This window comes from Podarcis muralis, chromosome 14, assembly GCF_964188315.1.
Source record: "Podarcis muralis chromosome 14, rPodMur119.hap1.1, whole genome shotgun sequence".
Taxonomy (NCBI): Eukaryota; Metazoa; Chordata; class Lepidosauria; order Squamata; family Lacertidae; genus Podarcis; species Podarcis muralis.
The window spans coordinates 5162213-5179990 of record NC_135668.1 but is presented as its reverse complement, the minus strand read 5'-3'; the positions used below and the strand labels follow the sequence as shown (position 1 = coordinate 5179990).

Sequence of the window (17778 nt, the reverse complement as noted above, 5' to 3'; positions counted from 1 at the left end):
GGCAAGGAAAGGCCACAACTTTATTGATTACAGCAAGTGAAAAGGTATTGGCTTAGGCATTGGATTACGTCAGCTGACTCCACCCCCTCAGAGAGGAGTGAGTCTGAAACCAGGGGGTTTTATTCACCAGTAGGTGGAGCCTGTTGATGCTAATCCAACTATAGGCTCTCCCCTGATGTCACCGAGGGTCGTGCCAGGGCCTCCAGCCAAGCAGGCATCGGACAGAATACACGACCGCCAGATTCCTTTAACGGAATACCCAAAAATTGAAGGCATAGGCGATGGCCACACCTAGCCCTTCGACACCACGGCACATTATTCCAATGTATCACAATGTTGAAAACCAGATATCACCCAGCCCTAATCTTGTCTCTGGTAGGACACTTCCTAAGAGCCACAAAAGCTCCAATGCCCATCAGGCAGTGGAATCAGTAGCAGGCCAAGATCTGAGCACAGAGCTATATTCAAAGGAGGACTAGGCCAAGGATGCATTTGGCTGCAGAACAAGTGGATAGGAAAAATGGGATAAAAGCAGCCAAAATGATCAAGGGGATGGAACAACTCCCATATGAGGAAAGGTTGCAGTATTTGGGGGGTCTTGGTTTAGAGATAAGGCAAATAAGAGGTGACATGATAGATGTGTATAATAGAGGATTAGACAAATTCATGTCGGAGAAAGCTATTAATGGCTACTAGCCATCATGGTTCTGCTCTGCCTCTATCGTCAGAGGCATTTATGGTTCTGAATCCAGTTCAGAAAACCATGGGAGGGACGGGTGCTCATGTGCCCAGGTCCTGCTTGTGACTTTTCCAGAGGCATCTGGTTGGTCAATGTGAGAACAGGGTCCTGGACTACATGGGCCACTTTCTGCCAGACCCAGGAGGCTCTTCTTAGGTTCTTACAACTGGCCGGCACACATGGAGACAGAAGAGGAACAAGAACTGATGCTTGGAGAGACTAAAAGCCACATAGGCAAGGCCAGAATTTGGCTCTTGCTGAGGTGAAGATCTGAGCCTGACCCAAAATCAATTTTCACCAGTCCGGATGAGGGGAACTCATTCACTACCAGGTGTGTGGATCCCTTCTGGTCCTTGGGAGCATAATCCTGCTCCTCTCATGGCTCAGAACAATACTGTGCACAATACACAGACCAATGCACATCCTGGCTGATTCTGGTGCACAATAAACAGTTAATTATAATGGCTTGAGCAGTGTAGTGTAATGGTTAGAGTGCTGTGCTAAGTATGGCAAGAGCCAGGTTCAAATCCTCAGTCACTCTGTGTTCACTGGGTGACCCTGGGCCAGTCACTGTCTCTCAGACTGACCTGCCTCATAGTGTCATTGGCAGAAGGTGCTTTATTGACCTCCTTGGAGGAGGGGGAAGATAAGATATTGTAGAAGTAAGCGGGGTGTGGGATAAGTACTTGCTCCATAAAACCAAGCATCTCCATCACTTCCTTCTTTTAGACGAATCCGGAACATCCCCCTCCACAGCCAAGCTCTGACGGCCATTCCTCTTGGGTCAGCGAGACTCGTGGACCAGCTAGAAGACAGGATTCTTAGCCATGAGAAGACGACAGCCGCCCTTGTGGAACACGCTTTTCGCATCAAGGAAGACATTGTTTGCACGCTGCATAGGATGCAGAACAAAGGCGGAGGGGACCGGCTGGCTAGGCAGCTCTTGGAGGAGCACATCCGCAACATCACAGCCATCGTCAGGCAGCTGAACCGGGACATTGAGGTCAGTGGTAATTCTCTGCTGGTGTGGTGTACCCAGTCTTCACATTTCAAAATTTCTGAAGGTGCGTGGTTTCTTTGTCTTTTTTAAACTTAGTATGTTTATATGCCACCTTTTCTTCCAAGGAGCTCTGTGTGGCATAGATGGTTCTCCCTTCCCCATTTTTATCCTCACAACAGCCCTGTGCGGTAGGCTAGACTGAAAGATAGTGATTAGCTCATTGTCACCCTGTGAGCTACATGGAAGTTTGAACCCAGGCCTTACAGGTCATTATCCAACACTAACAGTTACAGCACACAGGTGGTTCAAACCTAAGAATCTGCAGCCCTTCTTCATGTTTCCCTTTTAATCAAGAGAAAACAAATGTTGGAAATAAATTATTATTTATTGCTTGTTTAGTGCCATCCATGTGCCTAGTGCTTTATAGTGTACAAGTAGACAGTTCGCTGCTGCCAAAGAACCTCAGTCTCAATTTCTGCATAGAGGAAAGTAACAGTCTCAATTTCTGCATAGAAACAGTCTCAATTTCTGCATAGAGGAAAGTAGAGACTGATGCAGAGGTGGGGAGAGCACTGCTGTTGCACTCGGGACCTGCTTGTGGGCATCCCATAATGGGCATCTGCTTGGCCTCTGTGAGATCAGGATGCTGGATTTGATGGGCCATTGGTCTGATCCAGGGGGGCTCCTGCTATGTACTTAGGACATAAAGAGGGGAAAAACATGCAATTGTTTCACGTACCTGTCCTTAGGCTTTGGTGCAGGCTTATTTACAGGAAGAACTGGGACAAATTCTTTACAGTTCTATTTGAGAGCACACGAGTACCACACACATAAGATCACACATTTACACACAGTGTTAATTAGTCTGGGATAATTACCATCCCCACTAAGGTACATTGCAGTCTATTTGTTTTTAATTAATCAGAATATCTGAGGTGCATAATTACCACCTTCTGGTTTTTCACCCACAATCACAAAGGACCGCCCCCCATACACACACCACTTGTCGGTGAAGCAACCCCAACTGGCTGTGGTATATGGGCAAATAATGCAATCACATTGGTGGGGTTGACTGTGTGGTTCTTTTACAAGCCAGGTTGATGGGATTGATCATGCGTGTCTTTCTCCATGTGTCAACAACATGTATACACAGTCAGCACATAATAAGAGGCATACTAAAGGCCTCTCTCATCCAGCATCTTCCTTGCCACAGTGGCCAACCAGATACCTCTGAGTAGCCCACAAGCTTAACATGAAGGGAGCACCCTCCCTTTGCAGTTGGTATGTAGCAGCAGAGTGCCTCTGAATATCAACAAAACTGCCAGTGATAGGTCCATTCTCCATGCCTTCTATCTAACCCTGGTGCCCAAGTAGTTTTTGGACTACAGTTCCCATCAGCCCCAGCCAGCATGGTCTATGATAAGAGATTTGGGGAGATGCATGAATGTGCATGGGAATTATGGGTCCTGAGGTCAAACCCTGGGGCAACTTGAGCATGTGTGAAGGACTCTTGACAGCTGACGCACTCCATCAGCCTCTCTGCACCACACACTTAAGCGGGGAGTCACCCATTTCACTCCTCTGCAATTATAGGCTCTACAAGAACAGATCCGTGTCAGGGATAACCTCAGTTACGGAACGAATTCGACACTGAAAAGCCTGGAGATGCGTCAGTTATCTGGTCTGGGAGATCTCAGAGGTCGGGTTACAAGGTAATTTTTTCTTCGTTGTTGTTATTTCTCTAGCAGCTTCTGCAAAGCTTTGTACGCTTTGGGACTGAATATAATATGTAGATCAGCCTTACCCAGCCTGAGGACCTCCAAACGTTTTGGACTACAACTCCCATGAGCTCTCACATCATACAGCTGGGCTGACTGGTGCTGATGGGAGTTATAGTCCAAAATATCTGAAGGACCACAGCTTGGGGAAGGCTGCTGCAGATTCTACGCACTGTGTTATGGTTCCTCTCCAGTCACGCACAACACCCATAGTAATCAACAAGGTGTTTTGCAAAGACTTCATCCCAGCCTAAAACGTTCAGTTCTTCACAGTAAAAGACCAGCATTTTCAAAACAATGACTCAGGCAAAGTCTCTAGTGGAGGTCTGTTTCTCGTTTTCTCTCCACTATCCTTTTGCCTTCCCCACTTCGAAGAGGACAATGAGAAAATGGTAGCAATACTGATGGGGAATGACTGCCTTTGGGTCACAGCTCAGCAGCTGAAGACCAGTTGACTGAAGGGAGCAATCGGCAAAATTCCCTGTCCATGACAATTTGTTGATCATTTGTTCTCCCACACAAGGAAAGCAAAAATAGCATACTGCTTCTGCACATTGAACTGTCAGGTGTTTCTGAAAGCTAGTTATTGTTTTCTTCCTTATAGGTGTCATCATATTCTTTGAAAAATTGTAGGTGTAATTGTACCAGTGATCAGGGATGTTTATTGCTGTGAGTCAGAAAAAGCAGGCTGCTGCCCTTTGGAGGTGGAACTTGGGGTATCTTGCAGCATGGCAGATGATCCTTCTTTGTACAAGATTCTGTGAAAACACGGTTGTGGACCAAAAACACACCCACCTGGGGGGGGGGTCTGAGCCATTCACTGGCTTGCCACTGCCTTGCTCAAGGCCAGTTTCAGATCTAACAAGAATGGGGCAGAGAGAGAGATTTGATTATGGTTGCAAAACTTTCTATGTGAACCTTCTAAAATTGCCCTTACTGAAAACAAAACACAAAGCAAGGCACATCTCCGAACATGCTATGGGAAAGTCTGCAGAAAATACATAAATTTGTGAAAACAACACATAACATTCATTCTATTAAGGAAAATTGCTTGCAAAAATGTGTGTGTTAGGCAAAATTGCATCCTAAATGAAAACATTAGGATAAATAGTCACTAAAATACTGACAACTGTTTGGGAGGACTGTCTTTTTTAATTGCAAAAGATGGCCTAGGTGCATGAAACCAAATCTGAGACTGGAACAATGAGGGGGAGCCAAAATTGGCAGATTCATCCATTCCATGTTTATTCCTATAATTTTGACTGTATTTCCTAAGACTGCAGGCTGGTTCAATCACCAGCTAAATTACTCCTTGACATGCACATTATATGCATACACATGCGTTCTTGAGAATGCAGAAATGTCTTACAACAGGGTGGGCTATTTGTCCATCCAGCCCTGCATTGCCTCTTCCATTCACCTGCTACTTGATCCTTCTACCTGGAGATTCCAGGGACTGAGCCTGGGACCTCCTATGGGGAGGGATAATAGTCCTTGGCAGATCATTTTTCAGCCCCAATGGTCCCTAATGACACCCATGGTAACATACACGAAGTTGCATTCACAGACTAAGACAGACCACATGTCAGTCTACCCCAGAGTTGCTTACTCCAGCCTTCTCTGACCTGGCATGCTCCAGATACCCCCATCATCCATGACCAGTGGCCATGCTGGCTGGGACTGGTGGCATTAGGAGCCCAGCAACATTTGTAGGGCACCAGATGTCAGGGGGAGTCTGGTCTACTCTGACTGGAAACAGCTCTTTCAGGGACTTAGTGCCCCCCATCTCCATCCTCCATCCAGGGCACAAGAGGCATTATTAAAATGTAAAGACGTAGTCTAGCTTGGCAAGGGCAATTAAGCAGAGTGTGAAGTTGGGTTGATGTGGATTGTGGCCTGGAGAAAGTCCTGGGAGTTTGATAGAGAATCTTGGTGGACTCCATTCAACCTATGAGCCACCACCAGTCTATATTTCTTTTTGCTGAGGGATCTGAAACATCTAGCTATGATTTCTCCTTCCATTCCACTCTTGCTTTTTCTGTGTTTCCCTGCGACTCAGTTGTTGCTGCTGCTGCTCATTTATAATGTAAGTCAGTGTTGTTGTCGGCACCCGTCTGTCTCGGGAGACAATGGAAGAGTGTGTCTTTGGGGGTGAAGTCAGACCATTGGAGAGTTATAGCACCTGCTGTGGCTGTAGAGACCAATATGAGAGTGACATGTTTTGTTGCTGCTGGGGCAGTTGAAGGCACCCTAAAACATTTGCCACTTTGGTTGCTCTTGCAGTATGTCCTGCCACCGACACCAGTGTGTGTAACACAGCTGAGCTGTGGGCAGAGGGAGGTCACATTCTCCTGCTATTGCTTTCTATCCCCCATAACTGGCTCTGAATGTTAGAGTGCTTCTGAATGTGGAAGTTTCATGCAGCTCTCATTTCTAGCCATGGATGGACTGACTGATCCCCCACAAATCTGACTAACCCCCTTTCAAAGCTCTGCCAGGAACTCGGGAGGATCACACTGACCATCCTCTGTTGCACTGGAACAGGCTGTTCAACGAGGCACATCATGCTGCGATGGAGGCCAGAGAGGGCCCACCTTACTTCAAAACATCTTTTCTGTGCCTTCCTCACAGAGCGCGAGGCGTGTTGTTTGGCACAGCTTTGGCAGGAGTAATAGAACAGTGAGTTTTTTCACATTATGCAGCCGCTTCTTAGAACTGTCAGAGATTTTAAAAAGGCTTTTCAGCTACACCGTGGAAGAAGCCCTCCCTTTACCCCTTTGAGATCGGGAAGACAGCACTGTGCCATAATTTTATAGTTTATTTTAGACACTCACTCTGGTTTGTCAAGATTATACTGTTTACTAGCAAAACAAACTATCTGGCACTAAAAACCAGCTCTTTCCAATTGCTTTTATTGCTGCTGAGCCGGCCTGCCGCTGCTGTTTTTCAAATCCAGATCCTTTCAAAGGTTTGCAAACTGATCATTCTTTCTATGAGTCCAAATCAGATGTTGGGAAACATATCCAAAACAGGAGGTGTTTTGGTGCTTGAGTAATTTTTTTTTTAAAAAATCACATTTTTTTACTTGTAGGAATAGAACAGGCAAACCTTAATGTGTGTAGCACAATCCTACATCTGTTTACTCCACTGTAAGCTCCACTGTCCTCAGTGGGGCTAAGTGTGTTTAGGATGGCAGTAGCCATGCTAGTCTGTTGCAGCAAAAACAAAAGAGTGTTTTGTGGATGCTCACAAATTTATTATGGCAAAAAGTGTTGTTGTTTAGTCGTTTAGTCATGTCCGACTCTTCGTGACCCCATGGACCAGAGCACGCCAGGCACTCCTGTCTTCCACTGCCTCCCGCAGTTTGGTCAAACTCATGCTGGTAGCTTCGAGAACACTGTCCACCATCTTGTCCTCTGTCGTCCCCTTCTCCTTGTGCCCTCCATCTTTCCCAACATCAGGGTCTTTTCCAGGGAGTCTTCTCTTCTCATCAGGTGGCCAAAGTATTGGAGTCTCAGCTTCAGGGTCTGTCCTTCCAGTGAGCACTCAGGGCTGATTTCCTTCAGAATGGAGACGTTTGATCTTCTTGCGGTCCAGCTTCCTCAACCTCTGCCCTTCAGATGTTTTGAGACTACAGTTCCCATCGTAGCTAGGGATCATGGGAGTTGTAGGCCAAAAACATCTGGAGGGCCGAGGCTGAGGAAGCCTGGTGTAATTACATTATTAAGAGGGGCCATTCTCAAAAAAGTTACCTTAATTCAGCCCACAGTCCATTGAATCTCTTGATTTATTGTAATTCAACCTTTCACATTGCCTAAAACTTTGCACACAGGGCAATCCTATACACGTCTACTCATAAGTAAGTCCTACTGAGTTCCGTAGGACTTATTTCCTAGTAAGAGTGCATGAGATTATAAGCCAACACACTTAACTGTTTTGATTTGCTGACTGCTGTACCCATGAAAAAATCAGGTAACTAAAAAAATTAAAAATCATTGGTGAAGTATATTGCTTAGCACATGTTAACACTTGACCCTTTTCCAACTAAAGAAAAGGGGTTATTATTTTATCTGGGGGAAAGTTTTTATTATTTCTAATTTGTGCCCTTGAATACTGCACTATGTTTTAGAAATGACCTCATTTCAAGTTAGCCTATGCCAAAAAATATATTTCTTATTTGGCCTTCCTGCAAAAAAACCCTATTGGTTGGAAAAAGTTATTTCCTGGAGCAGAAATCCTTTCCACCACAATGGTGTGTGGGCTCAGCCGTATATTTTATAAATCCATTTCTCTGTGTGCACGCCATGTTGACACTGCAGTAGTGAAATTAGACCTGCATTTAGGTGACAACAGCCCTTCTGGCAAGCAGGTTTTCTGCAGGGAGGAGGGGAAGAACCGAGAGCATCAGCTGCTGATGCAGCAGCACCTAAGGCGCAACTACACTTCCCTTTGTGCTGCGATTCCTAGGCACGAGTCCAATAGGTTTTTCTTTTGTCCTACTGCTTTCACAGGGAAAACTTGTTGTTTACTGCTGATTCAGAACAAATGCCAACCTGTGCCTAAATGGAAGTGTGAATGAGCCCCTGGCTGGAAAAGGGGCAGGAAAGTTAACGCTAGGGCACAGAGCTGCAGTTAACTCTGGGACTCCCCCACTCTTGGGACAGGTAAAGGTAAAGGTAAAGGGACCCCTGACCATTAGGTCCAGTCGCGGATGACTCTAGGGTTGCAGTGCTCATCTCACTTTACTGGCCGAGGGAGCTGGCGTTTGTCTGCAAACAGCTTCTGAGTCATGTGGCCAGCATGAACCAGCGAACCAGAGCAGCGCCATTTACCTTCCCGCCAGAGTGGTACCTATTTCTCTACTTGCACTTTAACGTGCTTTCGAACTGGTAGGTTGGCAGGAGCAGGGACCAAGCAACGGGAGCTCACCCCGTCGCAGGGATTCGAATCGCCAACCTTCTGATCAGCAAGCCCTAGGCTCAGTGGTTTAGACCACAGCGCCACCCACAATGGAAAAGGGGCAGGAAAGTTAACACTAGGGCACAGAGCTGCAGTTAACTCTGGGACTCCCTCACTCTTGGGATAAGAGAGGGTGTAATGACAGATCTTCCCTAGTAGGCCCCCTCCCAGTGCAACAAATTAAGCTAGTAGAGGGAACACTAGCAGGTTAGTCATTTGCAGGCATCTAAATACTAGTTTCTGGAAGCCACAGGAGGGGGGAGTGCTTTTGTGCTCATGTCCAGCTTGTCAGCATCCCACAGGCACTTCTCTATCCACTGTGAGAACTGAATGCTGGAGTAGATGGGCCATTGGCCTAAGTCGTATGGAGAATGTTGTGGCCCAAATGCCACGCAGAGGAGACGATTATGATAGGATTTATGGCAAAAGAGTGTGTGTAAGAAAGGTATTGATTGCTAAAGCCAGACAATTATCTAGCTATCTAGCTATCAAATATGTATACCACCCTATACCAGCATGCTTATCTGGAGCATACATGGGGTTTATTTCTGGGTAGCAGGCAGAGAAAGCCTTTCAGAAACCATTTTTTCCTGAAAGTTGGGAAGAGCTGGTGGCTTTTGTGCAGGCAGCTAAAGCCAGTTCAAAAGAGGGACTGTGTACCCCAAATTCACTTTTTACCGGACAGATTTGGATGTTTCTTGAACAGAAGCCTTCCTTGACCTGATGTCCTCCAAAAGTTTTGGATCACAGCTCCCATCAGTCCCAGTATCATATAATACCTTGCTGGCTGAGGCTGATGGGATTTGTAGCCCAGAACATCTGGAGAGCACCAGGCTGGGGAAACTTTGCTGTAGGACAGAAAGAAGTATCTCTATACATCATGGAAAGCGAAGTCTCTGGCAAGTTGTTTCCCCCTCTCTTGAAACACACACACAAATATAATATATTTATATGCAACAGAATGATCTGAGGATACACAATGCAGGTACTCATTGAAGCTAAGCAGGCCTGGATCTGCTCAGTGCCTAGATGGGAGATGTCTTTGAGTTCCATTTGATGGTCAGTGTTGGACTGGAACATGGAATTCCAGGGTTCAAATCCACACTCTGCCACGAAGCTCACCATTTTATGTTACCTTTGGATTTTTGTATTGTTGTGCAGCTAGGAATCTCTTGGTAAGAGTCAAGCTTGGCTGCCATCCATCACAGTAGTTTCTGAGGAAGCACCAGAATGAAAACATAGCCTGGAATTTTCACCCTATTAAATTTGCTGCCATGTGGAATTTGTACATCAGCTTTATTTGATGCATCAGACATGCCACCTGTCTTCACACATGTGGAATTCATATAACCTATATTGGACTATTATTTATGTTACATACAGTTTTCATGGACTGTTATTTCTGTTTTAGATAGCCTTCATATTGGTTGTTCAACTTCAATAAAACTTAAATTTTGTATCATGTTGCATTTTCATTGATACGTGGGTCTTCAGTTGTTTATTGGTTGTTATCCATATCTGTATTACATTATATCATATTATGCTGGATGCTTGAGTCCACTGTTGTATATGAGCTTTATCACCTATTTATCATTTTTGTCATTGATTGGTCCGTGGCTTGTATATTTTGTGTGTGTTATGGAGGGAACTCCTCTTTTTGGTTTACTCTGAATTCCCCACTCAGCCGACGAAGCTCACTGAGTGAACTTGGGCCACTTCCTGTCTCTCAGCCCAACCTCCCTCACAGGGCTTTTGCTAAGGACAAAATGAGGCGTGAGGGAACCAGGTCCACCACCACGATCTCCATGGATGAAACATCAGCAGAGAGGGGTCCTCTTTCAGTTCTCTTGCCCTCAGAGGTTCAGGGTGGGCGGCTGGGAGAGGGCCTTCTCTGTGGTACCCAAATGCTGTGGAATTCCCTTTTCACAGAGGTGTGTCTCACACCACCTCCTGACATGGATCCCCCCCCCCAAAATGCCACTGCCTGTCCCCCCAACAAAAGTCCTGGCTATGCCCATGTCTTGACCCTGGCCTTTAACCCCAGAGAGGTATGGCTTTAGGACCCACCCTATTCTTTTGATTGTAAATTGTTCTAACTGGTTCTAATGTTTACATTGTTGTAATCTGCCCTGGTCCATTTAGTCCATTTAGCCCAGCAAGTGGGATGGAGAGGGGGCTTCAACTCATTGTTAATCCACAGAAACTGCTATTCCATGGCACTTTCTTTCTTTCTTTTTTAAAAATATTTTTATTAAGCAGTTTCAACTTAACAAATTATCAAACCATGTAATGACATATATTATTTCCCCCCTTCCACCCCTCCCTCCCCCAACCACCAGGGACTTCCCACAGCTCCTCTCTCTGATTTCTCTGCACATATTATTCTCTGCATGTTATAAAATTATCAGTATCCTTGCCTTGTCTATCTATCATGTTATCAACCAATAAATTTGTGTATGTTTATTCAAAAGCTGCCAAGGAGTCCAGTTCATTTTGTTGTCTTTTTAGATAATTTATGAAAAGCTCCCCTTCTTCCTTAAAGTCACAGTTGTCCTTGTCCCGCTGTTTATATGTCAGTTTAGCCAACTCTGCATAACTCATCATTTTTTCTTGCCACTGTTTTTTCGTTGGGATTTCCTCATTCTTCCATCCTTGTGCTATCAAGACTCTTGCCGCTGTTGTCGCATACATAAATAAATTATTTGTTTTTCTTGGCAGGTCTTGTCCTACAATCCCTCACAAAAATGCTTCTGTTTTTTTTTTACAAATGTCATTTTAAACATTTTTTTCAATTCATTGTATATCATTTCCCAAATTTTTTTAACTTCTCTACATTCCCACCACATATGATAAAAAGTCCCTTCTTTTTCTTTACATTTCCAACATATGTTTGACCCGGTTTTATACATTTTTGCTATCTGTACTGGTGTCATATACCATCTATACATCATTTTCATGTAATTTTCTTTCAAAAGAGAACAGTCTGTAAATTTCAAATTTACTTTCCACAATGGCACATGGTTTCTTGAGACAGAAGTTCTATATAGCCATTGTGATTTCCAGCTACAGAATAATACAGAAGGGCCACAAAATAATAGAATTGTAGCTTTGAAAGGGGCCACGAGGGTCATCTAGTCGAACCTCCTGCAACGCAGGAATCTCTCGCCCCAATGCAGGGCTTGAACCAGGGGCACTGGGTATAGCAAGGGCAAGGGGCTACAGCCCCCTCAATATTTTGAGGCAGGGTGCTGACCCTCCCCATACTGAGGGGGCCGCCCTCCCCTGCTGCCCCCGCATGGCAGGTGGGGGCGGGAGGTTTGGAGGGTGATTTTCGCTCCATGTGCCCCTGCTGCGATTGCCAGTGTCCTAGCAGAGATGGCCCAATGGGGGGGGGTATCATGTGTGTGGCATCATGCACGCATGACTCCCCCCATCAATTTTGGGCCCAACTCGGCATGCCTGGCTCTCACCCATAGCCCTGAGATTAAGTGTCTCATGTTCTACCAACTGAGCTATTCCAGGGAGGTTTTCTATTTGAAGAATGGAAGCTCATTTTAGTAGTGATGATGGGCTAACTAAGTTGTAGCTGGTGTGTGTGTGTGTGTGTGTGTGTGTGTGTGTGTGTGTGTGTCCAACAACATTTGAAGACCCACAGATGTTCCAACTCTGCCAAAATGTTATATAAAACACAGGACAGGACCTAGGTCTATTATCTCAGCAGTTTCTATATTCAACAACAGTTAATCGTGCACATGAAAATCCATTCCCCATGTTTGTCGTATAACTCAGTTACCAGATACAATTTTGTCCAGCACCTCTCTCTGACATGAGCGTAACTAAGCCAGTGGCTGCCAGCTGTGACACAGTTGCGCCAGAAGAGAACAGCCGTTGGTATAAAGAACAGAAACAGGCCAGGTAGGGAGGTGCAAATGAGGAGGTGATTACACATGTGGAGAAGTTGCAGGATCAAAAGGAAGTGGAGACCTGGGCTCTAGGTTATTCACATGAGAACCCGTTTTCAAAATAGTTTGGCTCTGTGTGGACACTGCACGATGGAACCTCCACAGAGAGGATCAACACTGAATCCACTCTGACACCTTTGTGGCTGGCTTCAGTGGCAGAACATCACTTTTGCATGCAGAAGGTCCCAGGTTCCATCTCCAGGTGGGCTGAGGGAAAACTCCAGCCTGAAATCCTGGAGAGCTGCTGCCACTCACTATAGACAACACCAAACTAGATGGGGTAACTGTGCCCCTAAAGGACCAGGTGTGCAGCCTGGGAGTCATTTTGGGCTCGCAGCTGTCCATGGAGGTGCAGGTCAATTGTGTCCAGGGCAACTGTCTACCAGCTCCATCTGGTACGTAGGCTGAGACCCTACCTGCCTATGGACTGTCTTGTCAGAGTGGTGCATGCTCTAGTCATCTGCCGCTTGGACTACTGCAACACGCTCTACGTGGGGCTACCTTTGAAGGTGACCCGGAAACTGCAATTAATTCAGAATGCGGCAGCTAGATTGGTGACTGGGAGTGGCTGCCGGGACCGCATAACACCGGTCCTGAGAGATCTGCATTGGCTCTCAGTATGTTTCCAAGCACAATTCAAAGTGTTGGTGCTGACCTTTAAAGCCCTAAACGGCCTCGGTCCAGTATACCTGAAGGAGCGTCTCCACCCCCATCGTTCAGCCTGGACACTGAGATCCAGCGCCGAGGGCCTTCTGGCGTTTCCCTCATTGTGAGAAGTGAGGTTACAGGGAACCAGGCAGAGGGCCTTCTCGGTAGTGGCGCCCGCCCTGTGGAACGCCCTCCCTTCAGATGTGAAAGAAATAAGCAGCTATCTTCTTTTTAAAAGACATCTGAAGGCAGCCCTGTTTAGGGAAGTTTTTAATATTTAATGCTGTATTGTTTTTAACTCTTGATTGGAAGCCGCCCAGAGTGGCTGGGGAAACTCAGCCAGATGGGTGGGGTATAAATAATAAATTATTATTATTATTACGGACCAATGGTCTGCCTCAGCAGAAGGCAGCTTCTTGCCATCACCAACTCCATGAACTTCTCTTTGATCGCCACATTCTGTAGCAGCAGATTCTGTAAATGTATTATGTGCAGAATTTCTTTTTAAAATCTGTGCTGAATCTACTGCCAAACCTTCTGCCTTTCTTATGAATAAGTTGGCATAGGTTCAGAGTGCAAGTTTGAAAACCTTCATGTGCCAGAAGTGTGTCTGAATTCAAACTTCTTCTTTTTAAAAGAGTAATAAAATTACCAACAATTAAATGACATTCTAGTCTGTGATAGTGTGGCAGGTAAGCTGAGTATTTTTGGAATAAGCTGCTGGGAGGCAAGCGAAAAAGTGCCTATGACAACTCCAAATAACCCCTGTTGTTCCTGAATAGGTGTGATACTGGGTTAGCCAGATTGTCTGCTGAACACAAAGTTACCTACGAAAGACTACAGAACCTAAGCAAAGATCAGCAGGCGACCAAGTTGATACTGGAGTCCAAAATAAAAGAAGCAGAAATACAGGTAAGATATGGAAAAATAATGGATCCCACATAATTCTTAGTTACTGTTTTAGATGTATCTGCTTTTCAGTTATGAATATCAGGGGAAACTGGAATATTTTTCCTGTTGTAAAAAAATTCTCAGCATAGGGCATCCACAGCTGAAAAAGTGAACACAACCTCAGCTCCATGAAGGAGAGCATAGTGTCCAGATCTTGAAAAGTCACATTTCCTCTTTATTCCATGCTGGACAGATTGCACCTGGGGTACTCTGTCCAGTTCTGGGTACCACATTTATGAAGAGTGTAGACCGATGGGAATGTGTCCAGAGAAGGGTGATCAGGATGGAAACCAAGTCCTATAAGGAATGGCTGAAATATCTGGGTCTGGTTAGCCCGGAGAAGAACAGATGAAGGGGAGATGTGAGGGCAGTTTTTAGCCATCTGATGGGATGTCTTGCACACAAAAGATGGAGCAGGCATTTGTTCTCTCTCGGGCCAGAGGAGCAGGACTGACATCAAGGATGGAAAGCAAACTGGAGTGAGACAAACCATGAGCTCAGGAGCTGACAGCATGCTAAGCCAAGCCATAGTTTAGTGCAGCCAGCTGTTCAGCAGCAGCAGGACCAGAAGATGAGCAAAGTGGCTGTGATCTGTCTGGGTCCATACACCCACACTAAACCATGATTTGGCTTATTGATGCATATGAACCACCTACACACATACATATTAGTACAGAGCGGGGAAATTGTAGGCTACGTGCCCAGATGGTCACAAAATGCAAAAGACAAGCATCTGTGACAATTCCATGTAAACAAGAGATGTGCATTGACCATTTAGAAGAGCAATAACTGACAAAGCTGGGATCTGATTGTCCAGGGAGGGTCTTTTGAGAGGTGGCAATCTCTGTTGAGTGTTTTGAAGAGAGAGCGCTGCCACAGCTTGGAGAAGGTGACACACTACACCTCCAGCTGAGGGGTTGTGGGGGACAGAGCCTGATGCCAACATTGCATGTGCAAAATGGTTGGCAATGGAGAATGGGAGACAAAGAGAGCTGTGAGACAGCTGAAGACACCTGGAAGCTGAGAGGCTTCTCTCCTGGAAGCTGATTTGGGTTAGTGGATCTGTTGCTTTCTAGGAGTGCCACCTGTTTTCCCTCCACTTATGCTCTGCTGGCATATGTGAGTATGAACCAAATGTTACAAAAACACCTCAGGTCCTCCAGAGGAAACCCAAATTCAGACAGTACAGCTGCTGGAAGGTGGGAGCTCGTTTTGGCTTTCCGGGCATTCTGTTTGAGGTGGCCCACAAAGCCGCTCACAATGCCAATACAATTCTGGCTTCATCACTGCTCACCTTTCGACGGTGACAGTTCGTGAAAGTCTTTGTGGCAGATGAATCTCATGTTGTTTGTAGATATGGGCAAATATAGTAGTTGAGGTTATGCCGTTCTGATGCTTTTGCCTTGTTTCATAATTTTTATTAACTGCCTTATATCCTTTGAAATCTGTTCGAATTGGGGAATTGGGGGATTCTTTTGGGATTGGAAGGCAGCAGGAAGAAAATGTCACAAACAGAAAATGTAAATGAGCCACCTGCTGTAGCAGCAGATCTCCTGTATTAGCTGAGGTAGATGGATTACATCAGCAATCTCCTACCTTCTCAGACCCAGGATCCACTTTTAACCCAAATGTGCAATTGGGGACCCATTTTGTTAATCTTTTCCCATATATTTGCATGGGGCAACCCACCTGAGGCAACCCACCTTGGATCAGGCCACAGCCTACCAGTGGGTCTGGACACACCAGTTGAAGACCAATGGACCAGATGAACTTTGAAATAACTCCCAACTCTATCTAGAGTTCTATGCACCGCAATCCTGCATTTATTTCCCACTGCGTTCTGCCGGATGCCTTTGGGAAAACTGCAAACAGGTCCTGGAAATGTCTTCTGACCCATCTGTCTTCTTGAAGAAAGCTCGTGTTTGTTATCCTGCCTTGCCAAGGCCCACTCACAATCTGGAAAGTCATTTGCAAGGAAATTTGTTCCATAAAAATGTGTAAAGTCATCATCTCTCTCCCCCCCAACACACCCAGCCTGCATTACTCTGCAGCGCTTTTTGTCTATTAGTCACGGTGGAAACACAATCCCATGACATCCAAAACAGCTGTATTTAGACATCTGTGGTTTTCCTCAGTAGGGGAAGAAGGTGGTCATCCTAAATCCAGCAGGCTGGCTAGGCATTCAGATTCTAAACTGGGAAATTAGCCCCCAGTTGACCCATTTTAGTTTTTATCTTCCAAATGCTGTGCAGTCTTAAGATTCAGCAACAGGGATGGTGGGCCTCTTGTGCTCCTGAAATGCCAAACAACCCCCCATCACACTTACACTGTAGTACTAAACACACCAGCCAGGAGTGGGAGAAGCTGTGTGAGGCTGCAATGAAATCAACCAGATATGTTCCTTTTTGCTACATTTTGAGTGTGGCCAAAAAGTGTGGCTAGAGATAAATATTTTTTAATAAATAAAATTGTTATTGTTTCACTGCTTCCAGGGTAGCCTGCAACAAGCAATAGAAAACGGCTACCCTTGCCCTCAAAGGCAGAATAAATAAATAAATACACATTATCTGGAATGAGGCAGTTTCGTGCTACTGGTTTCATGGAGCTTGAGATGAGTTTTCAGTTGCTCCCTGCAACCAGCAGTTTAGCTTGAGACTGCCATTCTTGGTTCACTCCTTTTTTACACGAAATCCAGTCAGCCCATTTTATCTTGCTGTTTCCTCTATATATAGTGCTATTTGTTAAAAAGAAAAAGAAGAATGAGAAGAAACTAATAATTAACACTCCCCCCCCAAACCCCCACCCCAGTGGAGAAACAAGGATGTACAACATGAAAGAGGAATTCAGAGAGGCTCACCAAGGAGCAAGTAAAAGGATAGGTTACTTGAACCCCTGACCATTAGGTCCAGTTGTGACTGACTCTGGGGTTGCGGCGCTCATCTCGCTTTATTGGCCAAGGGAGCCGGGGTACAGCTTCCAGGTCATGTTGCCAGCATGACTAAGCTGCTTCTGGCGAACCAGAGCAGTGCACGGAAACGCCGTTTACCTTCCCGCTGGAGCAGTACCTATTTATCTACTTGCACTTTAACATGCTTTCGAACTGCTAGGTTGGCAGGAGCAGGGACCGAACAATGGGAGCTCACCCCGTCGCGGGGATTCGAACCACTGACCTTCTGATCAGCAAGTCCTAGGCTCTGTGGTTTAACCCACAGCGCCACCCGCGTCCCTAACAGGCTACTCATGAGTTCCTAACAGGCTACTCATGAGTAAAAAGTGGGACCTGAAACAAAATGTTGCAGTGCATTCTTTATATCCTCTCAGGAGTGGTCCTGCCAGCCAGCCAGGCTCTCCCCTAGCGGACCATTCCGTTCCGCCCTCCTGACCCTCCCTCCTTTCCATTTTCCTTTTCTGACATTCATCGTTGACGGATGAACATGCTTGGTCCACATTCAGCTGGAGTGTTTTAGGCAGCGGCAGGTGGGGAGGGCTTAGTTTTTTCTTTGAAACTTAAAAAAAACCCAACTACTGCAAATATCAGGGTTTATGCCAAGCTCTTGTGTCCCAGTGGATCTGTCTCAACTCCAATCGTCTCAGTACTCAGCCTCCTCAGCTTGCTTTTGGAGGAAGCGATTCCCTGCTAGGGGCAGTGAAAGGGGACAAGGGTCCTGCAAGCTGGAAACTTTTCATAGAATCATAGAATCATAGAGTTGGAAGAGACCACAAGGGCCATCGAGTCCAACC

General features: G+C 45.7%; 1 protein-coding gene across 4 annotated transcripts in view; it reads left to right on the top strand.

The window, feature by feature from the left end:
* Nucleotides 1-17778, top strand: part of FAM81A (family with sequence similarity 81 member A) — a 46930-nt gene that overhangs the window by 16690 nt on the left and 12462 nt on the right. For all 4 annotated transcript variants that reach the window (XM_028706789.2, XM_077918617.1, XM_028706790.2 and 1 more), the window contains 3 exons: nucleotides 1469-1742; nucleotides 3333-3451; nucleotides 13869-13998. In XM_028706789.2, the coding sequence (XP_028562622.1) occupies nucleotides 1469-1742; nucleotides 3333-3451; nucleotides 13869-13998 (523 nt within the window). The remainder of the gene's footprint in view (nucleotides 1-1468; nucleotides 1743-3332; nucleotides 3452-13868; nucleotides 13999-17778) is intronic.